The sequence below is a fragment of the Ambystoma mexicanum genome, chromosome 9 (assembly GCF_040938575.1).
Source record: "Ambystoma mexicanum isolate Mex_15411 chromosome 9, UKY_AmexF1_1, whole genome shotgun sequence".
NCBI lineage: Eukaryota > Metazoa > Chordata > Amphibia > Caudata > Ambystomatidae > Ambystoma > Ambystoma mexicanum.
Window position 1 is genome coordinate 144,456,898 of NC_090931.1, and position 14,902 is coordinate 144,471,799.

At 45.7% G+C, this 14,902-nt stretch overlaps 1 protein-coding gene across 2 annotated transcripts in view; it reads left to right on the forward strand.

The window, feature by feature from the left end:
- The window catches only part of SORL1 (sortilin related receptor 1), a 1,341,481-nt gene that overhangs the window by 482,580 nt on the left and 843,999 nt on the right, over positions 1–14,902 (forward strand). For both annotated transcript variants that reach the window (XM_069614318.1, XM_069614319.1), the window contains exons 18-19: positions 9,759–9,890; positions 13,427–13,518. In XM_069614318.1, the coding sequence (XP_069470419.1) occupies positions 9,759–9,890; positions 13,427–13,518 (224 nt within the window). The remainder of the gene's footprint in view (positions 1–9,758; positions 9,891–13,426; positions 13,519–14,902) is intronic.

The following is a 14,902-nucleotide window of genomic DNA, read 5'->3' on the forward strand; positions in this document are numbered from 1 at the left end:
CCCAACCAATCAGATCACCGGCTGAAACCCTCAATCTTGGCTTGGGCTAGTGTCCACACTCTAAATAGGACAGTTAAGGCCCAACTCCATAAATAATGAAACACAAAATTTCACCTCCTAATATTAACTCCACCCATCAACAACAAACAGTGAATTGCCAACAACACTACTTCAGTATAGAACCCTGACAGGCAAGAGACTTTGTACAAAAGAGACTGAAGGTCCTGGGATTGTTGACTCGTTGACTGGAACTGTGACCTCAGGCTAGCGAGGCCCAAGAGTGTGCTGTGCTCAGAAGACCCTCCTTGTCTGTCTAAAACGTGGGGACGGGAGACCCAGCCATACTATCCTGACTTATCATTTTTATGAACACTTCTTTCTTTTCTGGTGAACATTTTCCCACATTCTTTTTCTACACGTAGTGGTAAGGATTGGCAATATTTCTTTTTTTAGTATAGTCCCTTTCGAGGGGATTGGGTCCTCCGACGTAGTCCATATCTATGACAGTAATCACCACTGCTTCGGAAAATCTTTCTGCATCCTGCATCGATGCAATGTCCTCGACGGCCTCCGTCGAGCCGACGTCACTGGATGTTATAAGTAGGACGCACAACGCCCGTAGCCTCAGTTCCGTTTTTTTCCGTGAACGTGTTCGGTTCGGAGATCTCGGCACGCCTCGGTTCTTCTGAATCCTGTTCTTTCGGTTTGTGTATTGAAATGATGTCTTTGGCTTCTTCCACCCCGCGGTCAGGTTTTAAGAAGTGTCGGGTTTGCGGGTCCAAGATGTCGTTGACTAACACGCACGAAGCATGCCTCTGGTGGTGCCTTGGGGGAGGACCACGATACGGATGACTGTGTCGACTGCCAGTCGCTTACATCGAAGGCCTTGCAGGAGCATAAGAAGAAGCTGTCGGAGGGGGGGGGCGGGAGTGGGTGTAAGGTGGCCAAGCCCCGGAAGTCGCAATCCACTGGACTTTCGATGGATAATTCGAGGGGCAACTCTCCGCATAGTCGTCATGAGTCCGGGGGGTCTTGGTCCAGGAGTCGGTCTCGCCATTCCTCTGCCTCTTCGAGGCACTCACGGAAGCACCATCACAGGTCGCCTTCTCCCTTTGCAAGGTTGCGTGTCCCAACAAGCATTCCACTCCTGAGGAATGGGATTCCTTCCGAAAGGAGATGATGGCGATTTTTCAGTCGCAGGGCTCTGGTCCGTCCGCGCTGTCAGAAGACTCCGGCCGTGACCATGCTAGAGACGCCACTCGTACGCCTTCGGGCTCGAGCGGTCGTCACGACCACTGGGCGCCTTCGAGGTCCTGGTTGGACAAGGATGGTCGCTCTAGACATGCCAGTTCCAGATCCCGGTCCTCGACGCCCTCGAGACCGCAAGAGCCTGTGAAGTCTTCAAGGAAGACATCGACGCCTTTGGCGCTGAGGCCTGTGTTGGCGCCACGCTCGACGTCTATGCCAATTCCGTCTATGCCTTTCAAGGCTGTTTTGTCGGAGGTACCCCGTGGCACGGTGGAACCCCCCAGAAAGGCTCTGGCCAAGGCTAAGAATGTCTCTGTCCCTTTTTCTGTGCCCTCCTTCCAACCTCTTGATTATATTTCTGAGGGGTCTGAGGAACGTATGGTGCCTGAGGAGGTGCCTGACAAGATTTTGTCTGGTCACAGCCAGATTGAAGACCTGCGTCAGTCACTGAATGACGCCAGTGGTCTGGACACCTCTCCGGAGATTGAGTTCTGTCGGCCTGAGCCTGGCACCCATGCCGAGTCGTCGTACTGGCACCTTATGTCGAGGGTCACGGAATACTTGGGGTGGTCTGCGCCACCTGTGGATTTTCTGCAGGATGACCTGATGGACATCCTCGACCAAAGTCCTCCAACTGACCCGGTACTGCCATTCCATATGGCTTTGCAAAGAAGGGTTGCTGCAGCTTGGACTGCTCCGGAGAGTCTCCCGGCAGTGAGCAAGTCTTTGCCGCGAAAATACCACCCATCCAGTAGCGACCCCTGCTACTTCACCACGCACCCCACTCCGGAGAGTTTGGTGGTGGTGGCCGCGGCTACGGCCCAGCAAAGCAGGCGTCGTACCCTACCATCCCTCCTGATAGGGACAACAAGCGTTTTGATGGCTGGGCGAAGAAAGTGTTTTCTTCAGGTGTTATAGCTTTACAGGCAGCCAACCCTGTGTGTGCCTTGTCACGTTTCACGCACACTCTGTGGAACTGTATTTCATTGGCAGCTGAACATATTCCCGAAGGGGAGGAATGGGATGGGTTTCTTGCTATTGTACAGGATGGCAAGGATGCCATGTGTGAGGCCGTTCAGTCGGGTTTGGACATGGCAGATTGTCAGCCGGCCCATGGCAGCGAGCACCGTAATACGCAGGTTTGTGTGGTTTCGGAAGTCGGGGTTTGCTCCTTATGTGCAAGCCCGGCTCCTCAACATGCCCTTTGATGGTGAACATCTTTTTGGCAGCAAGGCTGACGAGAGCCTTGAGATGTTGCAGACCACCAAAGCTGCAGCGAAGTCGTTGAGCGCTGCAGTTCGCCAACCTCTACCTTTTTTGTCCTAGGGGACAGCAATGGAGGTGAGGTTCCTTTCGATATTACTCATCCTTTAGTAAATCGAGAGGAGCTGCAAGTCAAAGGGGCCACCGTAGGAGTGCCAGAGGTGGAAAATGGGGTACTCGAGGTGCCAAGGCCGCTTGGGCAGTTGCCTCTTTGCCCTCAGGCACTGCCGCAGCCGCTTCAGCTCAGTCATGAGGCCATGTCCCATGGTTCGCCGGTTGGGGGGGGGGGAAGGCTGGCACAGCATCTTGTAGAGTGATGTGCCATTATTCAGATGTGTGGGTTTTGGAGATCATAGCCCACGGCTACTGTCTTCCTTTCCGGCAGAGGCCTCACGACAATCCACCAGGGAATCTCTTTGAAGAGTCCGGATCCGCTCCTTGCGCAGGAAATTCAATCCCTGCTGGAGAAAGGCACCATAGAACTGGTGCCTGTAGCGGAGAGGAACAAGGGATGGTATTCCCCTTATTTTATTATTTCAAACAAAGTCGGGGTATTGAGACCCTTCATGGACTTGCGTGGTTTGAACAAGCTCCTCAGGAAGGACAAGTTCAAGATGGTTACTCTTTCTCAAGTCCTCCAGGCCCTTCAACTTCAGGACTGGTTGGGGTGTCTCGACCTCAAGGACGCTTACTTTCATGTGCCGATCCATCCCAAGCACAAGAAGTACCTGAGGTTCGCGGTTGGAAACTCGCACTTTCAGTTTCAGGTCCTGCCGTTCGGATTGACCTCCGCCCCGAGGGTCTTCACCAAGCTCATGGTGGTGGCAGCGTATCTCAGGAAAGGGGGATTCACGTCTACCACTTCCTGGATGATTGGTTGATCAGGGCGCGCTCTCCTGAGCAAGTCCTGGATCATCTGTCTGTCACCTGCCACTCCCTTCACAAACTGGGCTTCTCCCTCAACTTAAAGAAGTCCCATTTGACGCCAACCCAGAGGCTCCAGTACATCGGAGCAGTGCTTGACACATCCCTGGGGCAGTGTTTTCCTCCCCAGGTGGGGGCTCATCACATCCAGCAGATGGTGCACCAGTTTCAACACGCCCAGAGTCTCCCTGCGTTCGAGTTCTTGAGATTGCTCGGCCTCATGGCATCCTGAATTCTTCTGGTGCCGGAGGCCAGGTTGCGGATGAGATCTCTGCAATGGGCCTTCAAGATGCAGTGGCCGCAGTCCTCCGGCAGGATGTCGGACCCTGTTCAGGTGCCGCCGTCGGTTGCCCAGGACTTTCTGTGGTGATCCGTCGAAGGCAATCTGATGAAGGGGGCTCCATTTTGGCTACCCTGGCCGGAGTTGACGATCGTGGCGGACGCATCCCTCACGGGATGGGGAGCTCATGCCAACAAGTTGACAGTCAGCGGCCGTTGGTCTTTCAGCGTATCGAAACAGGACGCAGACACCGAAAGATTTTCCAAAGCAGCACAGCTGTGGTGATTACTGTCATAGATATGGAATACGTCGTCTGACCATCCCATCGAAAGAACGTTACCAGGTAAGAGAGTAACTTGTTCTTCTATTTGACAAGATGCCACTAGGACTGCCTTATTATTTGCTGGTCGTAGTTTGCTCCCATCTTAGTTTTGGGTGTAGACTAGGCTTTTGTCATACCCATTATAAAGTTCAATAAACACCCTTGTGCTGTGATCACTTGTCTGTCTTTACTGTTGCCACCATGAGTTCCTTGCAATAGGCAGTTCAGTTCCTTGACTTCAAAAAACGCATGAGGTTGTTGTAAAACACAAACTACTTTTATAGATTCTTTGTGGCTTTTTCATACAAAGGTGGGCCCTCTGTCTAGGTGCAGTTTTCGGATAGCACGGTCCAACCATTACAGGTCACGCAACTGATAGCCCTTCTTGGCTTCTTTTTCATCATCTCTATGCCACAGCTTCAACTTGATAGAGATGCTTGATTCATTTACCTGTGCCCCACTCCCCTGACAGTTTGGTTCTATTTGACCTAAAACATTTCACCTAATCACATTTGATAGAATTTATTTGACCTTTTTTCGGTCTAAAATGTGGGGGAGACCACCCGCAACATCTCCCCACTTCCCCTCAACCTAAGCTATACCCTTACCAACCCCATATATATATTTAAATACATTTGAGCAAAAAGGAGGTCAAAAAAATGTTATCAAATGTTTTAGGTCAAATGTTTTTAGGTCAATTATGCTATTATCGTCCTGACATGGTATTGTGGCTTGTTTGGCCGCTAGGTTTTTCTCAGTGTCTTGCATTCTCCTGACTCTTGCCAATGCTTGTTTCCTCATGAGATAGTTCAGTGAATTCTCTTATTGTTGCCAATGCTTGTTTTCTCATATAAAGCACAGTTCCTTGTATCAGGCTTCTCATTCGTGCATCAAGCAGATTCCCATTCTTTCTTTCACTCTGCTCAATGTTACTTAGAATTGCTTTCACTTGGTTCGATATTCACAAGTGTTAGGTAGAATTATATGCAGTACCCTTTGGGAACACTACACACAATTAAGACTACAAGTGACAGTACACATTCACTTTTGGTACAAACCTGTACTACACAGTAAAAGTGGTAGCGATGGCTGAGCAGCCAGACTTGTGCCAAGAACAAGTGAGCAGTATCAATAGTTGCACAAAGGACAGCAATTACTATGATTCAAACAAACACTGACTCAAGGTTTCTGAGTAAAAGAATATACATTTATTTACACATGAGTTGTATAACGTTTCACTAAAGTAAAGCAGTTTAAAAATCAAACTCTTAATACACCACACCACTCCCAATAGGTTCCAGACAAGTTAAGCTCACAAAATGAAGTGGGATCAAAATGGCACTGGAAAGACAGTTAGGCAGAATTTGAACAGCACCAACAGGTAAGTAAGCAGGGCAATCTAGAAAGAGGAACTACAGTGAGGGAATCAAATCAAAAGGGCTTAGGGCCAAAGTCAATAGGACAAAAGTCTTTTGCTCAAGATCACACAGCTCACGGTAGTTCGCGGTTACGTTTTTGCCAAGAGTTCCGGATGAAGTTGGTCGGCAGAAGAGTTAGGTTAAAGAGTAGAGAAGGACAAGCCCTCGGATTGGAGAAGGATTTCACACACTTTCACCGCGGCTGAACGAAACGAACAACCAGATTTGAACAGTACCTTTCAATGGAGAAGAAGCTGTACCTGAGGCGGACGTTCCTCGTAGTTCCTGCAGCCTCACGGTTCCTGAAGCGACTGCCGGACTGACACGAAGTAGGAAGACTGGGGGACCTGCACTACCCAGGGAAGAAACCAGCAGCAGAGCAAAGCAACAAATAAAAGGTGCGCTCCTTAAAACCCAAGCAGGGTCCGACCTTCCTGGCTATCCGGCCCACTGTAGCTCTGTACAGCGAATTCGACCAGAGGAGGGAGTCCTGGCTTGCAGTTTGGGCAAACTGGTTGGTCCCACTAGCTCAGGGGAAGAAGATGCCTGGTGGATCTTCTGTCGTTGGAGTTCAAGGATTCGGACCTGCAGCAGGGCTTCACCGGGCGGTTCAGTCGTGGCAGGGGGCCTCTTCAGTCAGCTCCTCGTCAGTTCTTTCGTTCCAGTGGCAACTGTGCTGTTCCAGACCCAGAGACCTGCTTTTTATGCAGTTTTCCCCCATTCACACAGCCTGGCCATCAGTCACACAGCAGGATTGCTGTCCAGCAGGGACAGTCACCACAGCCAATCATTTCACAGTGCGACATGGGTCTCCAAGGAGACCCTGTGCAGGGAGTCCTAAACCGCTCCCTCACATCATGTCCCCCCAGACTTTCAGGCGCCTAAGGAGGGCTTCTGCGTAGAAGCCCACGAGAAGACGGTGAACAAAGGAACCAAACCTGGTTTGGCGCGCAGAGTAAAACATGAGAGACATTTTCAAAAAGAAATTGTGAATAAACCCAGTCAGAACCGAAATAAAACATATATGGTCTAGCGGGTTTAAGTTCGAGGCTACCAAGATAGCCTAAAACAATAACAAGGTTATTTAAGATAACCGCGGAAGGACAAATAGGGTAGTTACATCTGCCACCAGCCAAGTCTTGATGAAAAGGGAGCGAACCAAGGCTCCAAGAGAAACTGACAAAAAGGGATGAGTGTTAACCCTTTCCAGTACTCCATGTAAGATGGTTTGTACTGGGTCTGTGGTTTTACAGAGGCTAATAAAGTTGATGGCAAATTTATATGTTCTGGGAGACAGTAGTCCGTCCCAGAAAATGGAGTCTGAGTTGGGAAGTCTAAAAGGCAACCCTGTGTCACTGCACTGAAGGTGCTGTGTAACACACAGTAAAAAGATGCCTGTGGAGTAGGCGAGACTCCACAGTCTATGAACACAAAAATATTAAACACACACAGCAAAACACATGTAAGAGTGGGAAAAAAGGCTCGCGCTCTTACCAGGTGAAAAAAATGAATCCTAGAAATCCAGCAAAGCTGCTGAGGGACTCAGTAGGTAAGGGAAATTAGCCATTCTGGAGAATTCTCCCTAACAACAAGTACTTATAATTGCTTTCTTTTAGTTTTAAATCAATGTTCATTGCCTGCATTGCATATGCGCCTGCCAATCCGATGTTCCCCCTTCTTGGTACACTCACCGGTCGGATCTTATGGCTCTTCTGTGAGGTCCTCTGCTGCCACAGGTTTTCTCTTTCCCATGCAATTACTCACTCTGTCTCCCAGGTGCTTCTCGTGGCTCTGCTCACCCACCTATTCTCCATCTGCAGCTCGGTATCCTTAGGACCGCTTCGCTCGGTCGTGGTGGTCTCCCTCTTGCGGTCTGCCACTGGCTTCCAGCTTGAGGGTTTCTGCTGGTCACACCACCGATACGGAGAGGTCTGCCTGCACCCAGCAGTACGTAGCCCTGCTTCCACAGCAGACTTAATTTTCAAAAGGATGTCAGCTTTTAAAGTTCCTGCCACCATAATGAGTCCAGGAAAGACTAGACCACTCATCATTAAAACGGTAGTCCTACCTTACTATTGGGGCCCTCCTTCTCGTCCCAGTACACAGTTGAGGCTGATATCTGTCTGTATTAACAAAATGAGGTTGTATCTTTCTAGTTGATCTCTTCCTTGTCCCAGTGTTGAAATGGTGTTTCTTGGCCTACAAAGGCCTGAGGGATAAGAGGGTTCATTATGAAAGGCACATGAGGGGGATACCATGTCTCGCCTAAGAACGTCCTCTTCCCCACTCCCCACAGTAAATGATTCTCCCTCGCATCTCCACCCTTGTTCAGGATACAAAAGCGATGGCCTTTCCCTGGCCACCCGAGAGGAAAATACAGGGGGAAAGGAGGTGAGGACGCCCTGAGATTCCTCACACTGGGTACTGTGCACATGTTTCTTGGTGGTCTTTGTTGAGGGAATGGAGCATTTGTGTACAGATCAGAGCCTTGTGTGCCCATAGCTCTGTGTAGGCTATTGTCAGCCCCCTCCCTGTTCTCCCCTTAAAACATTTCCCAAGAAACACCATTCAAATGAAGTCATTTGAAATTACCTTTTTGTTTAATTCAGAGTTTTATGATTTGTGTTTTGATCATGAATGTTTATTAAAGATTATGTACAAAATACACAAAGCATCACACAGAGCACTCATGTCCCTCCTCCCTCATGATCAGAGATAGGGCTCCTGGCTGTGCCCTGATTTACCCAGGTGGGTATTCACTTATATACTCGTACAATAATCAGGGTGGTAGAGAACACACACTTTCAAGGTTGTACCCCTACATATAAAAGAACCTTGATAGTCTGATTACATGGGGGTAAAAAAAGGTTTTGGCCCAAAACATTTTAATTCCTATTAGTTATTGTAAAATCATCAGGGACACTTATTCATTTGCAGGTTTGTACTCAAAATACATAGAAACAGTCCAGTCAAGTTAACTGAAATTGGTGAGCATTGAACATGGTTCTTCCTTTCTAACAGTGAAGATCAATTTACAGATAACATGTGAGAACAACATAAAATGCACAAATAAGTGTTAAGTGGTGGACACTGGTATAATGGAGGGTCATCGACACTACTGTGTTTCGGCCAAAAAGGGGAAGCTTTTTAATGAAGCTTGCAAATGGTTGCCCTTCATCAGGACGGAGGAAATAGTGGTAGAAGGGAGTGTCCTGTATATCTTGTGTGCAATGTTTTTTTTTTTTTTGCTACGGTGGACAGCTCAGGACTTGTGGTCTTGAGCTAAATAATAGACTGGTCAATCCAGTTGCGTCATGGGGGGGTGATCCCAGTCGCTCGTGTGGGGTTAAATTCCCTTTGTCCATTGATGGGAGACACTGCTTCTCCATTCAGCGTGGAGCGAAGAATGCCTGGGGCGAGGTTGCGGCTCCTGCCTCATGTGTCTAATTAAAACTCCAGTTCCAGAAAACGGGACCAAACATAAATGATGATTGTCTTACAGGCTTTCCACAGCACCCGCTCAATCAAGGACATTCTGTGCATTTACTGTACCCTTTCCAATTCAGTTGGTGATGGCACAGCTTTCCACCCCTTTCAGATCAATTTGTTCTTCCTCATAGCTGCTCTGAACGCAAAACACTTTTTGTGTAAAAGATAAGTCATTAGATTGTGTAGCCCTACCTATTATGAGAGTGTCAAAAGTGAAATCCAGATCCATCGCTGTACTGTATTAATGGTACTTGTTACATATGACCAAAAACTGATGTTGGCACATTCCAAAAACACATGTTCTATAGTACCCTTTCTTTGGCTACAACCGCGGCATAATTCCAAATAACAGAGACCTCTTTTAAACATAGTAACTGGTGTCCAAAGAACTCTGTTCAGAATCTTAATCTGACATGCTCGCCCCTCCCCCCCGCCACCCAATATAGAGAAGACAATTTGATATTGCAACCAAATTCAGACCAATCTCCTTGGGATATTTCTTGACAGAACGCCTCAGACCATTTTGAAAACAAACTAGGATTGCCTTGTCCTGTGTTTTGGAGTAAGGAATACATTGCTTAGGCTACATGTCCCTCATCACCCATTCATAATATGACTTTCCCTACACTATCCTTCCTCATTTCCTCATAATAAGATATACATGTCTTTGAAATAAGATTTTTTATTATCATATTTTGTTTTTTAAAGGGTGGGGTATGTTGTAATTCTTAGTTTTTATCATCAGTGTGTGTCTTTTCTAACTAACCTCTGTATCAGAAGCACTAAACTTGAGTCCTTATTTTTTCTTTTTTAGCGTCTCTGTTTAAATGGGAGCTCTGGGCAAGAAGTCATCATTGGAAGTGGTCTGGAAACGGTAGAAGCATTGGCATTTGAGCCCATTAGCAAACTGCTGTATTGGGTAGATGCTGGTGTTAAGAAAATTGAGGTAGGTAACCACAGCCACTGTGAACTGAGATGGGGGTCGTAATCTAATATGAATTTGGCGTCTGTATGCTTACGTGTGAAAGCTTGACATTTCAATGTGATGATTAAATTATTCATAGCATTGCTTTAGCCTGAATATAAGATATAAACTCCCCATTCACTGCTGCCCTTCCTTAAAATGCACAAATGGAACTTGCTATGATTATTCCCTGGTGAAGATCTTGCGCAGTTGATTAAAGGACACCTTTAGAAGAGTGTTGGTGGTGTTTGACAGATCCAGGGAAAGTTTGAATTAAGATTAACCGCAAAGATTTCAAGATGACCAGCTAGCAATATATCCCTTGCTGCAATTGACTTGCTTCTCAAAATATCTCTCCAGCTAAAACAATCTAGTTCATGCATCTTCGTAAAACCAGCTGCACCTTTAGCTATTTACCATAGTCTCAAATGAAACCGTAATCAAAATGGGAGAGTGAAGCAGAGATTTCTGGTAGTCCATTCCAACGGTTTCCAGCTTCACAGATTCTTCCAGCTGCCCGCTCTGAATCACTCCTTGCACTTTGAGCCGAATAAATGTCTGCCTGTGCAGTAAAAGCTACACTTCCCTTTACTTTTTCTGATTCTTGACTCCTGTTTGGTGTGAACACCGACCCGGCATCTTATGGCCATTGTTATCCTGTCTATAGCAGAAGCCCGAGACTGCAGCTAATGCCAAAATATACCACAGTTTTAGTGTGAAAATGATTGGAATGATACTTCCCCTAATAAGGACATGCTTGAAGTCTTCTAGGTTAATAAATCATACTTGTGTTATCAAATTATTGATGTCTCGGGAGGAATAGTTTAGGGGCAACGTGCTCACCTTGGAAGCAAGACAAGGAGCAACACAGGTTCGATCCACAGGTACGTGCTTAGAAACCTCTGGGTATTAAGATTGTTATAAATAACCTATCATATCATGTATCATATCAGATGGACTCGTGAAGACATTTCCTTAAGTGCTTCAGCAGTTGGGGTTTGTTCACCTGAGGGACTGTAGTCCGCCTCTGAAGGATTTTTTTCGGGAAGTAGTGGGGGCATTGATGAACCGTCTTTATATCGGTAGTCTTACTCTTCCTTGTCTGCCATTTCTCTGGTGGACTAAAAAGGTCTCTTGCCATATCTTTGAGTCTGACTGAAAGAACAAGTTGATTGTTTTTCGTTTGGCCCGTCTTAAGGTTATAGGTAATATTCTCTGAGCGTCCCAGGCTGGCTTTGTGATATGCTTTTGGGGGTACATTTTGTGATGTAATCTCAATATATGAGACTTTTGAACTCTTCTCGTGGAAGAGTCCTTCCCTTTTCCACATCCAAACTATCAGCCTTATTTTTGGCCTTTTGCAGGGTTATTCGTTGTGGTGAAAATGAATCAACATGAGCTAAATGATGATCCCTTGGCATTACTCTTCTGTGAAAACTCTAACTTTGGTGATAATATTTACAAACCAAAGCCACTGCCAAACATGCCCTTAGTCGCGATGGCACTTGCAATCCTTGCGATGATCCAAGGGATGGTCGGAAGTGCTTGTTGCTTCAATGATGGGAGGAGGCATTGACATTCCAGCTTGTGTTGGGTCTAATTGGGTGCATTTGTGTTGACTGCAGTGGTCTTAGATTATGTGGGGGTGAATGGTCCCAAAGATTTCCAAAGCTTTTTTACCCATTAGTTTGACCGACAAATGGTGATTTCCCAGTGCAAGAGGGGGAGTCCCTGTGGAAACCAGGATATGTAAAGGGAAAGATGGGCCATATTAAAAAATATATAAAAAGATTTTTTAAAGAAAGTTCCTATTTATTATTTATTTATACCACGCCAGAGCCCGCAGGCATCAGGGCGCAACACATAAACACAAAGGACTCTTAACATACAGGCCACAAGACAATGAATGTCATAGAGATTACAGGTAGGGGGGTCATAGACCATCTCAAAGGGGAGTTATCTTGACAAGTGTCTTAAGTTTTTTTCAGAAAATACTGTATGAAGGCTCAAGTCTTATTTGTAAAGGAAGGTTGTTCCATGAGGTAGCAACTTTAATGTGGAAGGCTTTGCCCAGTCCATTTGTTTTCCTAAACCTATTGCTTTCTAGTTGAAGCTTCGGATCTGAGGGCACGACCCGGCACATGAGCAACCAACTTCGTTTTGAGGTAGGCAGGGGCTTTCCCATGTATACATCTATGAGCCAAAGTTGAGGCTTTAAATTGAATTCTGTCCTCTACGGGTAACCAATGAAGGTTTCTCCTGTCTTCGTTAATGTGTTCCATTTTCCTTTTTTCTTTTATAATCCTCACAGCGCTGTTTTGATTTTTTTTGCATTTTGCAATATGCCCTTTGTTTGCCCCCAACAGGAGTGCGTTTCTGTAGTCCAACCTGGTCGCTCTTACAACTGTGGCACAATTTTCAACACTCAAGTAAGGGAAAATTCTATGCAAAAGTCTTAGGTAATATGAGCAGTTCTTAAATTGCAATTATGAAAACTCCTCCGGCGGCTGGCGAAGTAATTATAATTGCTGTGCCTTTCATTTTACGTTTTCATTGCTTCCCTGGGCGTGGGGAGCACAGAAAAATGTAAAATGAGAGCCACGGCAATTACTATGGCACCCTCCTCTCTTCATGTTAGCTCACTGGCAGTATTAAGCAAAAGCTCCCAGTAGGGGAATTTTGCTTGATTAATGAACTTTCCCTTTAAGGGGTCATGCCTGTTTTGACTGTTATAAAATACATGTATATTTAAGAAGTAACTGAAGTCTGTGTCCATAGGTAATATTTAACCTGCCGTCCTTGGTACAGGAACACGCATAAACAATGTAGAAAAAAATCCTGTAACTGAATAGTGTGGAGAGGGAAACTGCTCTATAAGCATCCTGTTGCAGAGAACATATTCCTTGTTTTACCAAATAAACGAACTTTTGATCTACAGGATCAATGATTGCACTTAGACAAGTGCTGCTTTTGAACTACAGTAAATAATTTGAAAAGCAATAATCACATGCATTTAAATGAAATTGCATAATTTGCAGGGATGGAATTGCTTTGTGTGTCAAGATGTGTAGTTTTTAGTACAGTAGTGAATTATACTTTTAACAAACCCCTTTGAACTTAACCAAGGTAACATTTCTTTAGTGTGCCTAAATTGTTTGACTGGTCGTATTATGAACTAGAAAACTCATTTTCATAGTGCATGTCCTGGCTTACTAGAACTAATATAACTCCACTGTAAAGTAATAACTCTGCGAAATATGCTTTAATTGTTGGTGACTCGGGGGGAGGGAGGAGGGGGGATAGCACAGGAGCAACAGGCTCGCCTTGGAAGCAAAACGACTGTGAGCAAGGCAGGTTCGATCCCCGGTCTGCGCTTAGAAACCTCTGGCTATTAAGCATGTCATAAATAACCAATTACTATTAAGTACATTTATCATAACCAGAAAACCTACATTTTCATTACATCATCCATTAAAACAATATAGTTCCATCCCTGCATTTTGTGTCCTCAAATTTAGGTCGCCAAACCAGATGGAGACTTCAGACTCACTGTGTTAAATTCTACTGTACTGGAACGGCCAAGAGCTCTGGCATTGGTGCCTAGAGATGGGTGAGTACCTAATGTAAAGAGATGTTTTTTTTCCAAGTGGCTTCTATTCTTCTACTGCAAAAATAGTAGATCAGTAAAATAGCTTTGTTCTTTTTGTTTATTTTTCTAGATGTATAGAAGTATTAAAGATACAATTATGGCAAAAACTGTTAGCTGCATAGTTTTTATATCTTTAGTGATGGTTTGCTGAAGAATATCGGAAGTGTCAAGTAGCATTCTGACAATGTCATATTGGCAATTCATAAAGGGTACTCCCTGTTGACACCCTGGACAGATCCACTTTGAGTTGCTGAGGTTTTTATGCTTTGAGAAATGAACTGTGCAAATTGGGTTATTGTAAGTTGCTTGCTAAAGTTGTATCAGCTACTCTGCTGTTTAGAAACTACCCCATTGCCTAAACATACAGATCTTGGTGGCCAGAAGTGTGCATTTTTTAATCAATGAGTTTCAATTCAGCCTGTTTAAAGCTATGGTTTTGCTGTCACTAAGGATCCATTTCTTTGGGATGGGTGCAAAAAGGAGAGAGTTTTTAAAAAGTGAGCATTTATCCAATGTTGGGAAAATCTTTCTTTTTTCAGCTTCTCTCCCATTGACGCCAGTTGAATTCCCATCATTGGCCACTTTATGTGATGTCCGGCAGGGACAATGTACGTCTCAGTCAAAAGTTCTAATGAATCATGCAATGAGTATATTACATTTTATGTCTTTTATATAAGGTGTCGGGATGGTTGGAGATTTAGTCTTCTCCAACACTTCACACAGACACTGTATGTTCTACTTTACTGGGTTAGTCGAGAGGGGACTGTTCTACTTGCTTCACCACTTCCCTCTCATCTGCTGGACCAGGGTGGTCTACCCTTTAATTCTGTGCTGTGTCTGGGGCACTTCTACCTTCTCTATGTACAGGGCCTCTGTCCTTTACTGCTATGTTTCCTACATTGCAGAGCCCTCATCTTCACCTCCTGTCTTTCCTTCATCAAAGACCGCTGCCTTTGCTTCACTTCCCCTTTACTTAGTAGGGCTGTGCACAGGTCTCTATTCACCTGCCTTTTGGTATATGCTTCAATCTCCTCTCTTCTGTTTTCTGGTCTCAGGCTTTGTCTCCACTTCTCCAGGTTTTACAATCAATTTCTGTCCTTGGTGCAGCAGAGAGAAGGTTAAAGTTTGAGAGCACCAGAGATGGGGTTGAGGGGAGCCCTGGGGCTCAGAATAGTGGTGTACTCCAGTGAGGGAGAAAAGAGCCCTTTGGACTCAATAAGAGATGGTTGTACTCCAATGAGGGTCCGAAGAGCCCTAGAAACCCCAGAGGAGGGGTGTGGTCTAGTGAGAAGCAGACGAGCCCCCTAACCCCAAAAGAGGTGTGCGAGGAAAAGGTGAGCCCCTG